Here is a 14,149-nt window from a genome sequence, read left to right as displayed (position 1 = left end):
CGTTTCATGTACCATTTTCTTTTAATGCTTTAAGAAGAAGTAGCTTAATGTCTTCAGTTGGATAAGTATTTAGTAATGGATGTACAAAGTCTATATAATAATTCTAATAACTGATAAATCTGTCTTTATATGTCGGAGTTATGTTGTTAACATGTATTTTGCAAACATACCATAAAGGGATTTCTTACTGAAAAGTGTGGATTTCCGTCCTTTCTTAGTACTTTAACCCTCCTGTTTAGTTGTTTAATCATATTTGTGGCATTTACTTGAACTCATGCCTTTTCAGTTCTCTCACATAGCCTATATTTTACATTTTCTTATTAAAGTGGTAATACTTCTATACTGTCTTCATTTTAAATACTTGAGTAAGCATAGCGTTACTAGTGCTATGTATTTTCCAACTAGCTACAAGCGTACAACATCCGGAATAAACGATCAAAGCGTGGCATAAATGAGCAATGAATGAGGAGATCTTCTCTTTTTTCCTTTTTGATGTAATTAATATTCTTCTTTCTCTTCAAACTATGAACTGAGTAGTTGAACCGAAAGACTGTTGTTGGTTGTTTTGCTACTGACGTAGTTACTATATGATCGATGCACTATTAAACTACCTTGCTTAGGTACACCTTCTTCCTTTTTCTTTTTTCCCCACGGCATCTGTTTTTCTCTTTCTTGCATCACATTCATCATTGATTTGCATCTAAGTAAAATATTTTGTATTGATTGGCCGGTGACACTGAAGCGCAAGTGAGGAACAATCTTTGATCATTACTTTCTGTTGGAAGGGATGGTAATCTCAGTTGCAATCATGCTATTAAGCACATTTGATTAAGATTGACCAAGAGGATGTGATTTAGTTGGTTTCCGTAAGCGTATGCAAGTTTCTTGACTTTTGTGTTAAAAGTGAGAAAAAGGATACGCAGTCTCTTTAGTTGACCTATAGGGCACCTCTTAGCTGTACGATTTTGGTTTAACATCTTTTGAAGGATTTTCAAGCTATCAGTAATTGAACAACAGAGGAAAAGAATAAAAAGTGAAATATATGAAGATGGCAGTTGGGATTCCAAAGTATTAAATGCTTCCACTTGAAGGCACGTTTGGAGATGTTGCATTCTGAATGTAATTTATTTGTTTGACATAGAGTGCTGACTTATATGGTTCCTAACTGAATCGTTCCATTTCAAAGTGCCAAAAAGCATGGATAGGAAACCATGTTGATTCATGCTTTTGATTGATTGAAATCCATTATCTAAATATTGCTACTTGAATATATTCCCGTATCATTTATTAAGAAGTTTATAACAGGTCCTTGGATCGGTGAAATGCTTGGTACAGGATCTATAAAACCCATGATGCGGAGAAAGAAAAATAACTTGAGATGTAAACCTCTTCCACCTTCAAAGAGGCTTCGGCTCGAGGCGCAGAGAGTTCTGAAAGAGAGGGTTCAAGATATTGCCGACAAAAAGGGAATCAAGTTGAGGTTTTGCACCTTGAAGGAGTGTGAGAGTCACATCCACTCACTTGATAGTCCATGTGCAAATATACGGATGGAGATTGGGTGGCCGCCAGGAGTTCCCTTTGTACACCCACATGATCTTCCAAACAAGGCAAAGATTGGATTTCTTGAAACCTATGAACCTGGTTGGTCCGAGACGAATGATATAGAGTGAAATTCAACGCAATCTGGAGAATTACGTTGAAGACAGGCAGCTGCAACTGTGAGTCTTCCCTTTATTATTAAGCTCAGATCTACGATTAATTAGTGCTGAATTTATCATTTTCTTTGTTATAGTACATACGGTCTTTTCACAAATTTATGTTTCCTTCAGAGTTTTGAGCAAATGATTTGTGGCATTTTCTGTCTTCTAGCTTTTTACTTATAAAGAGGCCATGTATTTTGGTCAACCAAGAAAGTAAACATCCAACTATGCTGAAATAAAAATTTTGTGTTGCATACATGAATGAAGCGCCAGCAATCATAAAAAGAGAATGAAGCACAAGCAAGGTTGCAGATTTTGAAGATTTTATAGAATTAAGCTTATGAAAGACCTCTGTTTGCTTGTTTTGCAGGCATGGCATCACCAGTTTGAGCCTCCACCTAACCGGAGTTTCTCTCTCATGCTGACGCTGGTCGCGCCTTCACCTTCCATAAATTTTGTAACATAAAACTTTAATTTGGTATTCTTGAACAGATTCTATTAGTTTCTAGAGAAAAAAAAAAACAAGAAGAAAATTGATGAACTTTTTCTAGGATTATCTTAGTTTATCATGTACAAAATTTATTAGCAAAACAATGTATTGAAGTTGCTGATGTAGTAATTTATAGAGAACTGGAAAGCTGTAATTAGTTCCAAAGGCTGTAATTTAGATATTTGGAAAGCTTTTAGTTAGCATGTCTTGTTTTTATCTTGGGTATGTTTGAGCACCATCATCATACTCGACTCTTTTCCAGGGATCCAGACTTCAGCATGCATTGATGTGTGGAAATATATGTTAAGGGTGAAAATATATTTTTTTACATGTATGGGCGTGTGTGAATATATATAAGAGTAGTTTTGATTCGAAAATATTTATTTATTTATAACAAGTCAAAATTAATTTGGCGAAAATATAAATTTTCATTCAACTTTTTTTGTTTAATTTTAACTATTGAGATTTATTTATTGGATGAAAACAAACGTCAGGGGTAATGAAATTTATAAGTAATTGTACCAAATTTTATGGGAGGTGGTACAATTATCCTATTTCTTTCAGTTACGTATGGATTGATAGATTTGAAGACAAATATTTTAAATCTCTATTAACAAAATTTTTAAATTTATTTTGATAACTCTAAATTTGAAAGGTTTCAAATATTTCAAGTTTAAATTTGAATTATTTTTTTTAAATAACGATGGATTATATACTTTTTATTATAAAAGATATTTGAAATTCTTTTCTCAAATCGTTCTATCAAATTTAAATCCAAATGTAATCTTAAAAAAAGGAAAGAAAAAGACCTAGAGAATTCCAATTTCGGCCCACTTGATTAGGCCCATCTAGTTTCGAACCAGGAAAACCCTAATCTCAACCAACACACAGAGAATATATGAGAAACCTTGTACTCAGAGCTCTAGCAGCCGAAGACCAACTGTACGCAGAGAGTCGTGGAAAATGGTGAAGTTCCTGAAGCCAAACAAGGCGGTTATTCTCTTGCAGGGTCGATTCGCTGGCCACAAGGCGGTTATCGTGAAGAACTTCGATGAAGGCACGCGCGACCGCCCCTACGGCCACTGCCTTGTCGCCGGAATCGGCAAGTACCCAAGCAAAGTAATCCGTAAGGACTCCGCCAAGAAGCAGGCCAAGAAATCGCGCGTCAAAGCCTTCATCAAGCTCGTCAATTACAACCACATCATGCCCACTCGCTACACGCTTGACGTGGATCTAAAGGACATTGTATCTGCTGAAGCGCTGGTGTCGCGTGACAAGAAGGTGACCGCTTGCAAGGAGATCAAGGGTAGGTTTCAGGAGAGGTTTAAGACTGGGAAGAACCGTTGGTTTTTCTCGAAGCTCAGGTTTTGAGGTGAAAGCTATTTTAGTCTGTCCTTGATTTTTGTTCGGCATTTTGACTGATGAAGTTCTCTTTTTTTTTTTTTTTTATTGTGGATTAGATAATATAGAACGATTTTCGAAATGAAATGTGTGTTCTATTGAGGCGTCCTGAATTTATCATTGTTAGTTCCTAATTTGGGTTTTTCAGCATAATTGGGTTCTTTGATTTGAACGTTTTGCAGCTCGTGATTAAAGGGGTTGTTGCAATGATTCATAATAGAATAATGATGATGTCTTTTCTTTATAATAAGTTCAGTTTATACTGTATATATCTGATTTTAGAAGTTACTTTAGTAATATATCAAATTAGAGAATTGGGTATCTAAGTTAGCTAAATAAAGAGTTCAGGGTCTTTATTTAGTACTATCAAGATATTTTCTTATGTTACAACGGTTGGATTTGGCTGTGGATGTTTAGATTGCCATTCAAGTAGTCTAAGAAGTGCTTGGATGAATTTCAGCTAAATCATGCTCGATATCTTGTTCTTAACTTTGGCACGAAATTATTCAGATTTCAGAAGTGTTGCACCAGTGACTTGGACTAGTCCAAAGGAATTGTTCTCGGTTTTCATTATCCTGTTTCACTTAGAATGTTGTTGCATCACTTCTGCTAAAGAAACATGGGTTGCTCTGTGCAATAGAAAATTTCTTGTGGTTTCAGTTTCGTGTGATTTAATTTAATCATGTTTTGGTCCATCTTCATGGAGGAAGGCTTTTCCTTCTTGATGACTGATTGTGATAATAAGGATAGCTGCAAAATGATTGACAAAGATGTTCACTTGTCGATGGAAAAACAATCAAGCGGTGCAGAGATTAACAGAAAGCTTCTTAAATTGAGTTTGTAAGGCCTGGCAATGAAATCTATGGAAAATGTGATTGTGTAAATGTGCTTTCTTCTTTTCATTCTCTGGCCCTATTTGCTTAACGCCTATTTTTACTTAAAATTGTAGTACATAGACATTTGGCATGTTTTAAGATATCAATCTGCTGAATGTGGAGGTTTTAATAGACGGGGACAATTTTCCTGGTTTTCTCTTGAAACAGAAATGAAATACTCAGTCATGATCAATTATCTACTTGACATTATTCTGAGAATTTAGGCATAGTATATTTCAACAGGAAAATTGTATAGAGTAGCGGGAGAATGCTCGTAAGGCACAATCCATTTGTGATCAGGTCATGACAGTAATACCATAAAGAATGTTTTGATTTTAACAAATGTTACATGGCTGCTGTAGGATGGTTGGAAAAAATTCTTATAACCTATTAGGGTTCTCAGTTCTAATAAGAAGCAAATGTGAAGAAATAGACAGCATTATTCTCCTGCTTGTTGGGGAAATATTCACTGTTCATATTTATATGCAGCCAAGACCTTGGGAAAACTACTTCTTCACATGAGAAATTTGGTAAGGATTGTGGATATGTGGGAAGTAGGAAGATGTGCTGAGGCTTGTTGGCTTAATTGATAGTGATGAATCGCTTTCAGTTAATTAGTTGTGGCTCTATGTACCTACTCTATATGCAAGATGCATTTGCATGGGTTGGGTCATCTTTAAGTATCCATAAGCGATCTATGATCTTAAAGGTGTGATCTAATTCATGGTGTGGTGATTGGAGTCGAATTCATTCAAAAAGTAAGAATATACAGTAAAGCCGGACATTATTCATGACTACAGGCACAGGAAAAATCTCAGTTTCCAGTGCATATAAAGGAGTGGGAGATTGCCTTGTGGTTCGTCTTCCATTCAATTCAATTCCTCGGACTCATCTTTTCTGCTATTTGGAGTTCTAATATTGTCACCTGTTTGGCACTTTTAATATTATCACAACCTAAAATAATTATCAACATCACGAATTATCACACAGATTTTGGTAAGGTCTAATAGACCATACTTGTCATGAATTATATGAATATGATGCATTCATTCTTCACATGTGACGAGTAGATAGGAACATGACAATGCTGGCAAATATGTGACATGAACATCAAACACTTATATAATTGCTTATGCAAGTATTTGGTGAAAATATATTTAGCACGCCATTGGTATTATATTACTGTAAATGCAATAAAGACTATATTTGGATTGATAAATTTAGATTTACGATAAAATACAGTAAAACTACATTTGGATTGGTGAATTTTAATTGAAGGGAAGTATTTAGGAAGGGTATTTCAAATGATTTCATATTAAAAGAATTTAAAACCTATCAATATTTAATAAAATATAGTTGAAATTTATGATCGAAAGATTTGAAATCTCTCAAATTTAAAGTTGTCCAAATAAATTGAGGAATGATGAATTTGAATTTGGTTAAGAATTTAAATTGAATAGTTTCCAAATCCACATATTTAGAATCTCTTATTTGGAATTACAAAAAAATTGTGCCTGGATTTCAAACTCAAATAAAGTGATATGAAAATAGGTTGAATTTTAAATTCATAAGATTCAAATGTACCGTCGAAGGATTTGTTGTTTGAAATTTGAATTCATCTAAGAAGCAGCGTAAGTTTAATTTGAAATGCAAATAAATTTCAAACTATGAAGCCGATTGGGCGTGATCAATATTCTATCCCCAAAATGAGACGGCCCATTAGTTTTCTACTCCGGAAGAACCCTAATCTCTGGAAACCTCCCAAATACATTGACAAATCGGAACTCCAGCAGCCGAACGTTTACCTAACCTCTTGAGGTATCTCAGATTCGTGCAAAATGGTGCGTAATGTTTGGATTTGTTTTTTGAGTGTTTTATTTTGTGTTTAGGGATAGAAAGAGAAAAATAGAGATAAATACTTTAAATTAAGTGGTGTAGGTTTGATGTTGGGTTTTGAGAGACAAAAAAACCACTATTAATTATCAAATCATATCTTTTATATATATATATATATATTGTATACTTAATGTTGTATTTTTTGAAGATAAAAAACACATAGGTAAAGTGTAAAAACACAAAAACATATATTGGGTGTGTTTTATCTTGTCCCGAAAAATACAAAAACTTGAATCCAAACATAGTGCATCTAATTTAACTTTTTATTTGCTTTTTACTTTTTTTTTTACAAATACTATCCACTTTAAATTTTGTTACAACTTTCAACTTTTTTTTACAAAAATTACTATTTTAAAAGTTAAAATTTTTTGCAAACACTTTGATAGTATTGATGGAAATCTATATTTGATTTCATACTACTTTTAATATTTTATCGTTATCTGATGTTAGTTTTATTTATTTATATGTTAACTTGTCTTATTTGTCTCATCTTTTTGCAGATTTTTCTCATACTTCAAACTTTAGACATAGGTGAATTTTTGTTAAATAAATATTTAATATAACGTATATAAATTTTATCATTTCAATTTCAATCATTTACAATAAAATGTATTTATTCATTATATTTTAGAATTTTAGTCGATATCTCATATTTTTATTTTTAGATGATATTAAAAATATAGTATTGTAATTTATATTATCTAAAAAAAATTTAATAAACAATTTAGTACATTTTAATAATTTTTTTGTAAATAAATATTTAATATAATGCATATGAATTTTATCGTTATAGTTTCTGTATCCACTATAACAAAATATATATTTTAAAAAAAAATTACCATATATTAGAATTGCTAGTTAATATATCATATTTTACTTTTAGATGATATTAAAATATGATATTTTGGTTTATATTATCTTAATCAACAATACAATACATTCGATAATTTTTGTGTAAATAAATATTTAATCTAATACATAAGAATTTTATCATTATAATTTCAATATTAACTGCAACAAAATGCATGTTTCTAAAAATTTATCATAAATTAAAATTATTATTCAATATATTATATTTTAGTTTACATGATATCAAAATGGTTTATGTTATTTTAAAAAATCAATAATTTAGTAGGTTTTGATACCCACTACAATAAAGTACATTTGTTATTAATTATCTTAACCCTATATTTATTTGATGTATATAAATAAATATATTAGTTATTTCTATATTTATTAAATAAACAAATCAATCTGTAATTCATTACAAATAGAAAAGTAAAGCTATGACTGAGAATGTGAGAATTGAAAACTCTCTCTCTCTCTTACTCTTGCGGAGTGAGAAAAAATTGCATAACTCCAAAACTCCAACTCCCCCTCCATTAACAGGTGATTTTTCTTCTTTATAATTCTTTTTTACAATTTGTAAAAAAAAATTTCTTAGCTTTTAAGGTGTTTGATGAAATGACTGATTGAATTTTTCTTGACTTTTTATTTGGTTGTGCTTGGACTTTGGCTGGATTTGTATATCACTGTTATATTGTATAGTAGGGGAATGACAAATGATGTTATATGTATTGGAGATGGAGTTTGGATTTTCTATATTTTGTACATGTGTATTGTTATATGTATTGACTGTAGCAACTCCACCGTCTCCTGCCTTGTAGTTTCTGTTCTTGGGCAAATTAGTATGTTCGTACTCCAGCTCGGCTCGTTTGCACAGTTTTCAGCCCACCCACTCCCCAGCTCCCATTTTTCTCTTTGAATGTTCGAACCCCCAATTATTTTACTCAAGAAATATCGAATACCACTATCGGATTACAGAAACAGAGGAAAGAAAAAGGGGCACAGCCCGTCTTTTATTCTTTTCTCTTTCTCCAGTAGCTTGCTTTCTCCTAAAATCTACTCTGATTTACATCACTGTTTTTTTGTTCTTTTCTGCTGTTTTCATTCTTTTATTTTTTTTGACTTGTGATATCTGTTATTTCTTCTTGGGGCAGGTTTGGCGCAGCCCAGTTTGTGGGTTTCTGATCAACGGCTTTTATTTATTCCCGTTTCCTATTTTGCTTTGGCTTCCTTTATTTTGATTAGTTCGTTGGGTTGGATGATTATGTAGTGTTAAATCTGGAAGTGGGAATTTACTGTAGGATCTGATGAAGAATTTAGGTTTTTAGGTCGGAATTCTGCATTGATGAATCGATTTATGCTGTATCATTTAGCGACTAGCTCTATTACCAGTTTTTTGATGCGTGTAGTTTATCTTGACTGGTGTGACAAAGAGCATAAACAACGGCGGGAAGCTTTGGCAGCGAGCTGTATTCGAATTGCTCGATCAATTGTCCATGAGAGATCTCAGAATTCATGGACATTTGATGCTCTCGCAACTTCATAGACCTTATGGGTTGAACAAAATGGGAGGTTTTGATGCATTTTCAGGTTATCGGAGGATGCAAATCATGCACAAAACTACCGTTGGAAGAAAACCAAAGAAGAAAATATACCACAGGGTGCATGAACTTGACAGAGTGATGGAACTTCAAAAGAAACCAGCATTGATTCTGCAGCTGAAGTCCATTATCCAATCCCAGAAAACAGAGTCTCTTCTGCTTAGGGACCTTGAGAAAGAAGTTGGATTTGTGCAGAAATGGAATTACATGGCTGTTATTGACAAATACCCTTCCATTTTTCGTGTGATCGGTGGCCAAATTGACAAATCACCGCCGGCAGTTGCTCTGAGTGAAAAGGCTAAAAGGATTGCAGCTTTGGAGTCTGAGGCGATGGAGCAGATGGTACCCATTTTAGTTAAGAATTTAAGGAAGCTGTTGATGTTGTCTGTCGATTGTAGGTTACCTTTAGAAACCATTGAGTTGATGGCTAGTGAATTGGGATTGCCTAATGACTTCAAGAACTCATTGATTCTGAAGTACCCTCAGTATTTCAGATTGAATGAGTTCAATGGGAGAGAATATCTGCATTTGGAGAACTGGGATTCTTCCCTAGCAGTAACTGCCCGTGAGGAGAGGCTGGGGACTTTTATCTCCAGTGGGCAGTCACAGAGGGCTAAGATATCAAAAGACGGCAACTTTTCAGGTCCTTTTGCATTTAAGTTGAAATTTCCTGCTGGCTTTAGGCCGAACATGAGTTATCTCGAGGAAGTTCATAGGTGGCAGAAAATGGACTTCCCTTCTCCATACTTGAATGCAAGGAGGTTCGAAGCAGCAGATCGAAAAGCTAGGAAAAGGGCAGTGGCAGTGCTTCATGAGCTCCTGAGTCTGACTATGGAGAAGAGATTGACATCTGCTCAGCTGGATGCATTCCATTCGGAATATCGCTTACCAGCTCGACTATTGCTTTGCTTAATAAAGCATCAAGGCATCTTTTACATCACTAACAAAGGTGTAAAGAGCACCGTAATCCTGAAGGAGGCCTATGAGGGCTCAAACTTAATTCATAAATGCCCCCTCCTGGAATTCAGAGACAAATTTCTGGCCATAATGGGCAGGAAAGATGGCAGTTCATGTGCTGGGGGATCAACTTCTGTTGTAAATTGACAAGTAACTCATGAGAGTCCTAAGCATGGTTTGATTTCCTATGTGATTTATCTGCCACTCCTGTTCTGGACGTCTGGATGAGCGCCAATGAATTTGGGTTCAAATGGGGAGATGAACATAACCTGTGGCTGATTGAATGCAAACATCTATACAAGAATTCATTCCGCCCTCCCTGGGAATTCACTGCATTCTTGATAAAATCATTCTTCAGACCACATAACTGATGAGCATAAATAGCTCAATGACATTGAATACAATTACCTTCTGTCATCTGATGCTGTTAAACCATAAATCTCAAATAGGCTCACAGTTTCTGCTTCACAGTGGTGGAATCGGTTTTCTCTAGGGATAATTACATTTATATTACCTAATCAATGGTCTGTTTACACAAATTATTTATGTTTTTGTATAATTATATATATACCTATAAAAAACGTGAACATCATTTATAAAAACCCTCCCTCCTTTTGAAAAATTACACATTACACCCCTCTAAAATGTCAGTATCATTGCACTAACTACCCTGCTTTTAAAGTATCACTAGTGGTTTATATAATTATGCAAAACGTAGAAATAATTTATGTAAACAAACTATAAATCAGATGTATAAATGTAATCATTCCCTTTTTGTATCTTGATTTTCTCTTTTACATGAGGTCTGAACCTTTCATATTTGTGCAAATTGAACATCCAACACACAGGGTTAGGTACTTCCAAGTTATCTTGTAAACATCAAGGTCTCTAAGATATAGTAACTACAAATTAATTAAAAAAACGTTGGGTGTTGACCTCTTATTAGTTTTGTGGAAATGGTTTTACGTTTTTGATGTAATTTTTGCCTCCCATCAAGTTGATTATTAATTTCCACTGTTTTACGGCATGCAAATGTTGGCAGAAGAAGTTTGAGGGCAATGTAATATACTTCAACTACTACTATTTTCAACCCGTAAACAATGCAAAAACATTAACAACTTATTTTTTTATATTTTCATTTTTAGTTTTTGAAATAAAATTTAAAAGTAAAAATATATTGATTTGACATGAGAGTTGAATATAAAACACAATGTCGTTAATTACTCAAATATATTCTAACTTTCACATGAAACCTCAAACACAAATTTTCCACACTGAAAGCTGAAAAAACAGTAAAAAAACAACATTAGTATTTTCTGAGGTAAAGAGAGAAAGAAGGAAATTGAATGAGAATTAGTTGTGTGTTGTCCTTATCCACTGAACACCAAACCAAGAAAGAGGAAGCACAGTTTCAACCAATACTATGCATTTATTGTAATGAAAATCCCCTTGTCATTCATTGTCCCTCCATTTTCATAATAATAAATAATACCCCAACACCAACAGCACCATGTGGGCCTGGGCCTGTCACATGGGCCCATCACTCTCTCTCTATCATAAAGCCCAAAATATCAGATTTGGTTAATTCAATTAATGGTTCTGTGCACTACACCCACAGCCACAGGGGTTGCAGGCTGATGATTGGCCCCCTCTCCACTCCACCTGCCCCCACTCACATTAACTTCTCCTGTTTGCAATCTGACAGCATCATCTTTCTGACAACGTACCCAACCTCAAAAACCTTTAGAACAACATTTGTGAATAATTGCTTTGTGACCACTATAATTGCAATTCTCACCTCTCAATGTCCCATTATTCGTTAGGTGGCCTATTTAACTTTTTGTGTTTACTTCTTCTGTCCTCTGTCCTAAAATTGCGATGGCTATTATTTTCACAAAATATAATTATTCACCTATACGGAAAACGTGAAAATTGTCCCCGCCCCATATCAAGAAATTAACTTAACTAGTGGTTTATGGGCCCGTGAAGTCGAGAAGAATTGGTAGATAATCAATAAAGATGTGCTTTATCATCATCATCGTTGTGATCATTATCATCTTAACTGTAATTATTACTCTTTTTTTTTTTTTTTTCTCCTTACTTTGTGAATGTATTTTGACTAGATGGATGGATAGAGTGGAGAATATGAAAGCAACAGCCATTGATGGGAAATTGAAGGAGGACCATTTCATGGTTCTAATCATGCAAGTTGAGGGGGTGGGGGGTTGGTTGGTTGATTTTATGTGAAAGATCCTAAGGTCCAAGAATGGTGGGGCAATGGGATTCCTACATTTACGCATAGAGTAGTTGAAAACACGACATAATGGCATTCCCATATTGGCGTTGTCCAAATTTTACTTGGTTTTGTCACTTTTCAGCTCTCTCTACTTCACCCTTGGAATATGCGACTTTAAATAATGAAAGAAAAAAGTTATGAATTAGTGCTCTATTTTCATATTTTATTACATAAAATACAAATTAACATGTATTAAATCTTTTTAAATTTTTATATGTAATGTGTATGTACATTTGAGTTTGAATCCGATTCCCCTCCTTCGTTTTCATAATACGGAGAATATTAGGCGAGTGTAAAATCGTTCGAACAAGAAAACACATAATATCATAATATTGAGCATCGCAAACCTAACTTGGAAAATTCAGATATAAAATTTAATACTAATTTAAAAATAAAATATTAGGTAAATTATAATGAATTATCATAAAATTTGACATAATTACGAATATTTCCTTATTATTTAAAAAATTACAAATACCCCTTCCTCCTGATGTTGGACAAACTTGTATAACCTTTAGATGGAAGTATGGAATTGTCAACTTTCCCACTACTGTATTTTTTTCTTTTTAAAAAAACAAATCGAACAAAGTGGATGAATTTTTTTTTTAAAATTCTAAAAAGGAATTATCCACTTAGTTCATAAAATAAATTTAAAAAGTTCAAAAAATAAGTACAATTATAATTCATAATCTACAAAGGCATTTTGATCAGTTCACACCTTCAAAATTATGCATAATAACCTAACAAATTGGACTAATTGTTAGACGACCATTAAAATCAATAAAGTATTGAGAATTTTTTAAATAATAAAAAAATATTTATACGTATGTCAGACCTCACAAGAACTCGTTATAATTCAACCTCAAGCATTTGAACTCAAGAGGAGAAAAAACAAGATCTAAAAACATGCGTAGGATATCCATCCATCCATCCATCACCCACTAGTGGTTGATTGGGACTAAATATAATTGTGAGTATTACATCAAGAATCACATTTCTATGTTTGCCTTAATATTTTAACTAATTGTAAGAAAGCAAAGCAATCCAATCCAATCCAATCCAATCAAAGCCCACATAGAAAAAAGAAGAAAGTTGATTTCGTATGTGTAGATAGCAATAGCAATAGCAATAGCAATGGCAATACGATGTGTTCCCTTCCCTTCCTCTCTACATTTGGCACCACTACTCAATAAAGTCTTTTCCACTTCAACGATTCGTCCCCTCTTTGCCTCAGGAAAGTGGAGAGCATCCATAATTATCACGAAAATTTCCCATGTTCAGACACTACCACTACTCGATAGGTCTTCTGAATTGTTGGGGTTAGGTTAGTGGGTGTTTGATGCTCACACTTGTCCATCAATTCTTCTCACTCACTTTTCCTTGCTCTTTTTTCTTAATCCTTTTCAATTAATTGATGTGACAATGGATGCCGGGATTAATTCTTGGTTTCTTCTTTTGTTCAAATTATGAATCTGAACCTCGTCGCTTTTTGTGGGTGAATTATGGACGATAGTTATGGACGAGTTGTAGCGAAAAGAATATTTCATAACGGGTAGATTTTCTGAATCAGGATAATATCTTTTTCGCCTAGTATTTAAATTAAAAAAACAAAGGCAGATAGGGAGAGGGTTGAGATTCAAAGATGTAATAAATAAGGTGTCAAACTTTAGTGTTACTCCACCGATGAAGCAAAAACTCATTGATGTAAAGTAAGTAAAGTGGGTGGGGGAGTCATAGAAATTCTGGCATAAAGGTGAAATCCCAATTCCATGAGATATGATTTCCTTTCCAAGGTAAATGCTTACTCCTTACTTGTCACTTTTTCGGACATCTTATTCTTGCCCTACCACACACACACACACACACACACACACACACATATATATATATCCCTTTGCCAAAAGACACCCTATTTACCGTTTTCCACAAAAGCAAGACACATTGTCCCATTAAATCTTTCATGGATAATAATATTCCCATCTTTTTTTTTTTTAGGTTGCGGTCTTGCACTTCACATTAACCTTAATTTTTGCAGGGCGACGGACCCTTCAATTTAGGGTCGTAATAAATCAATATCTAATCACATA

At 33.8% G+C, this 14,149-nt stretch overlaps 3 protein-coding genes across 3 annotated transcripts in view; all 3 read left to right on the top strand.

Moving 5' to 3' along the window:
• The window catches only part of LOC105176525, a gene marked incomplete in the record, with an annotated part of 4,203 nt that extends 1,797 nt beyond the window's left edge, over positions 1–2,406 (top strand). The window contains 2 exon segments of the mRNA XM_020698880.1: positions 1,336–1,718; positions 2,071–2,406. Of these exon segments, the coding sequence (XP_020554539.1) occupies positions 1,336–1,670 (335 nt within the window).
• Positions 3,084–3,772, top strand: LOC105176524 (60S ribosomal protein L27-like). The gene has a single exon (XM_011099346.2). It carries the CDS (start codon positions 3,154–3,156, stop codon positions 3,559–3,561), a length of 408 nt encoding a protein of 135 aa, XP_011097648.1. The 5' UTR covers positions 3,084–3,153; the 3' UTR covers positions 3,562–3,772.
• On the top strand, positions 7,646–10,059 carry LOC105176523 (protein ROOT PRIMORDIUM DEFECTIVE 1). Its single transcript, XM_011099345.2, has 2 exons — positions 7,646–7,751; positions 8,363–10,059. The coding sequence occupies exon 2, from the start codon at positions 8,705–8,707 to the stop codon at positions 9,911–9,913; it is 1,209 nt and encodes a 402-aa protein (XP_011097647.1). The 5' UTR covers positions 7,646–7,751; positions 8,363–8,704; the 3' UTR covers positions 9,914–10,059.

Source organism: Sesamum indicum, linkage group LG14 (assembly GCF_000512975.1).
Source record: "Sesamum indicum cultivar Zhongzhi No. 13 linkage group LG14, S_indicum_v1.0, whole genome shotgun sequence".
Taxonomy (NCBI): domain Eukaryota; kingdom Viridiplantae; phylum Streptophyta; class Magnoliopsida; order Lamiales; family Pedaliaceae; genus Sesamum; species Sesamum indicum.
Note: the sequence above shows the minus strand (reverse complement) of the source record. Positions and strands in the feature narration are given on the sequence as shown.

Coding starts and splice junctions, on each gene's coding strand:
- LOC105176524 (XM_011099346.2), top strand. CDS start 3,154: ATGGTGAAGTTCCTGAAGCCAAACAAGGCGGTTATTCTCTTGCAGGGT.
- LOC105176523 (XM_011099345.2), top strand. CDS start 8,705: ATGAGAGATCTCAGAATTCATGGACATTTGATGCTCTCGCAACTTCAT.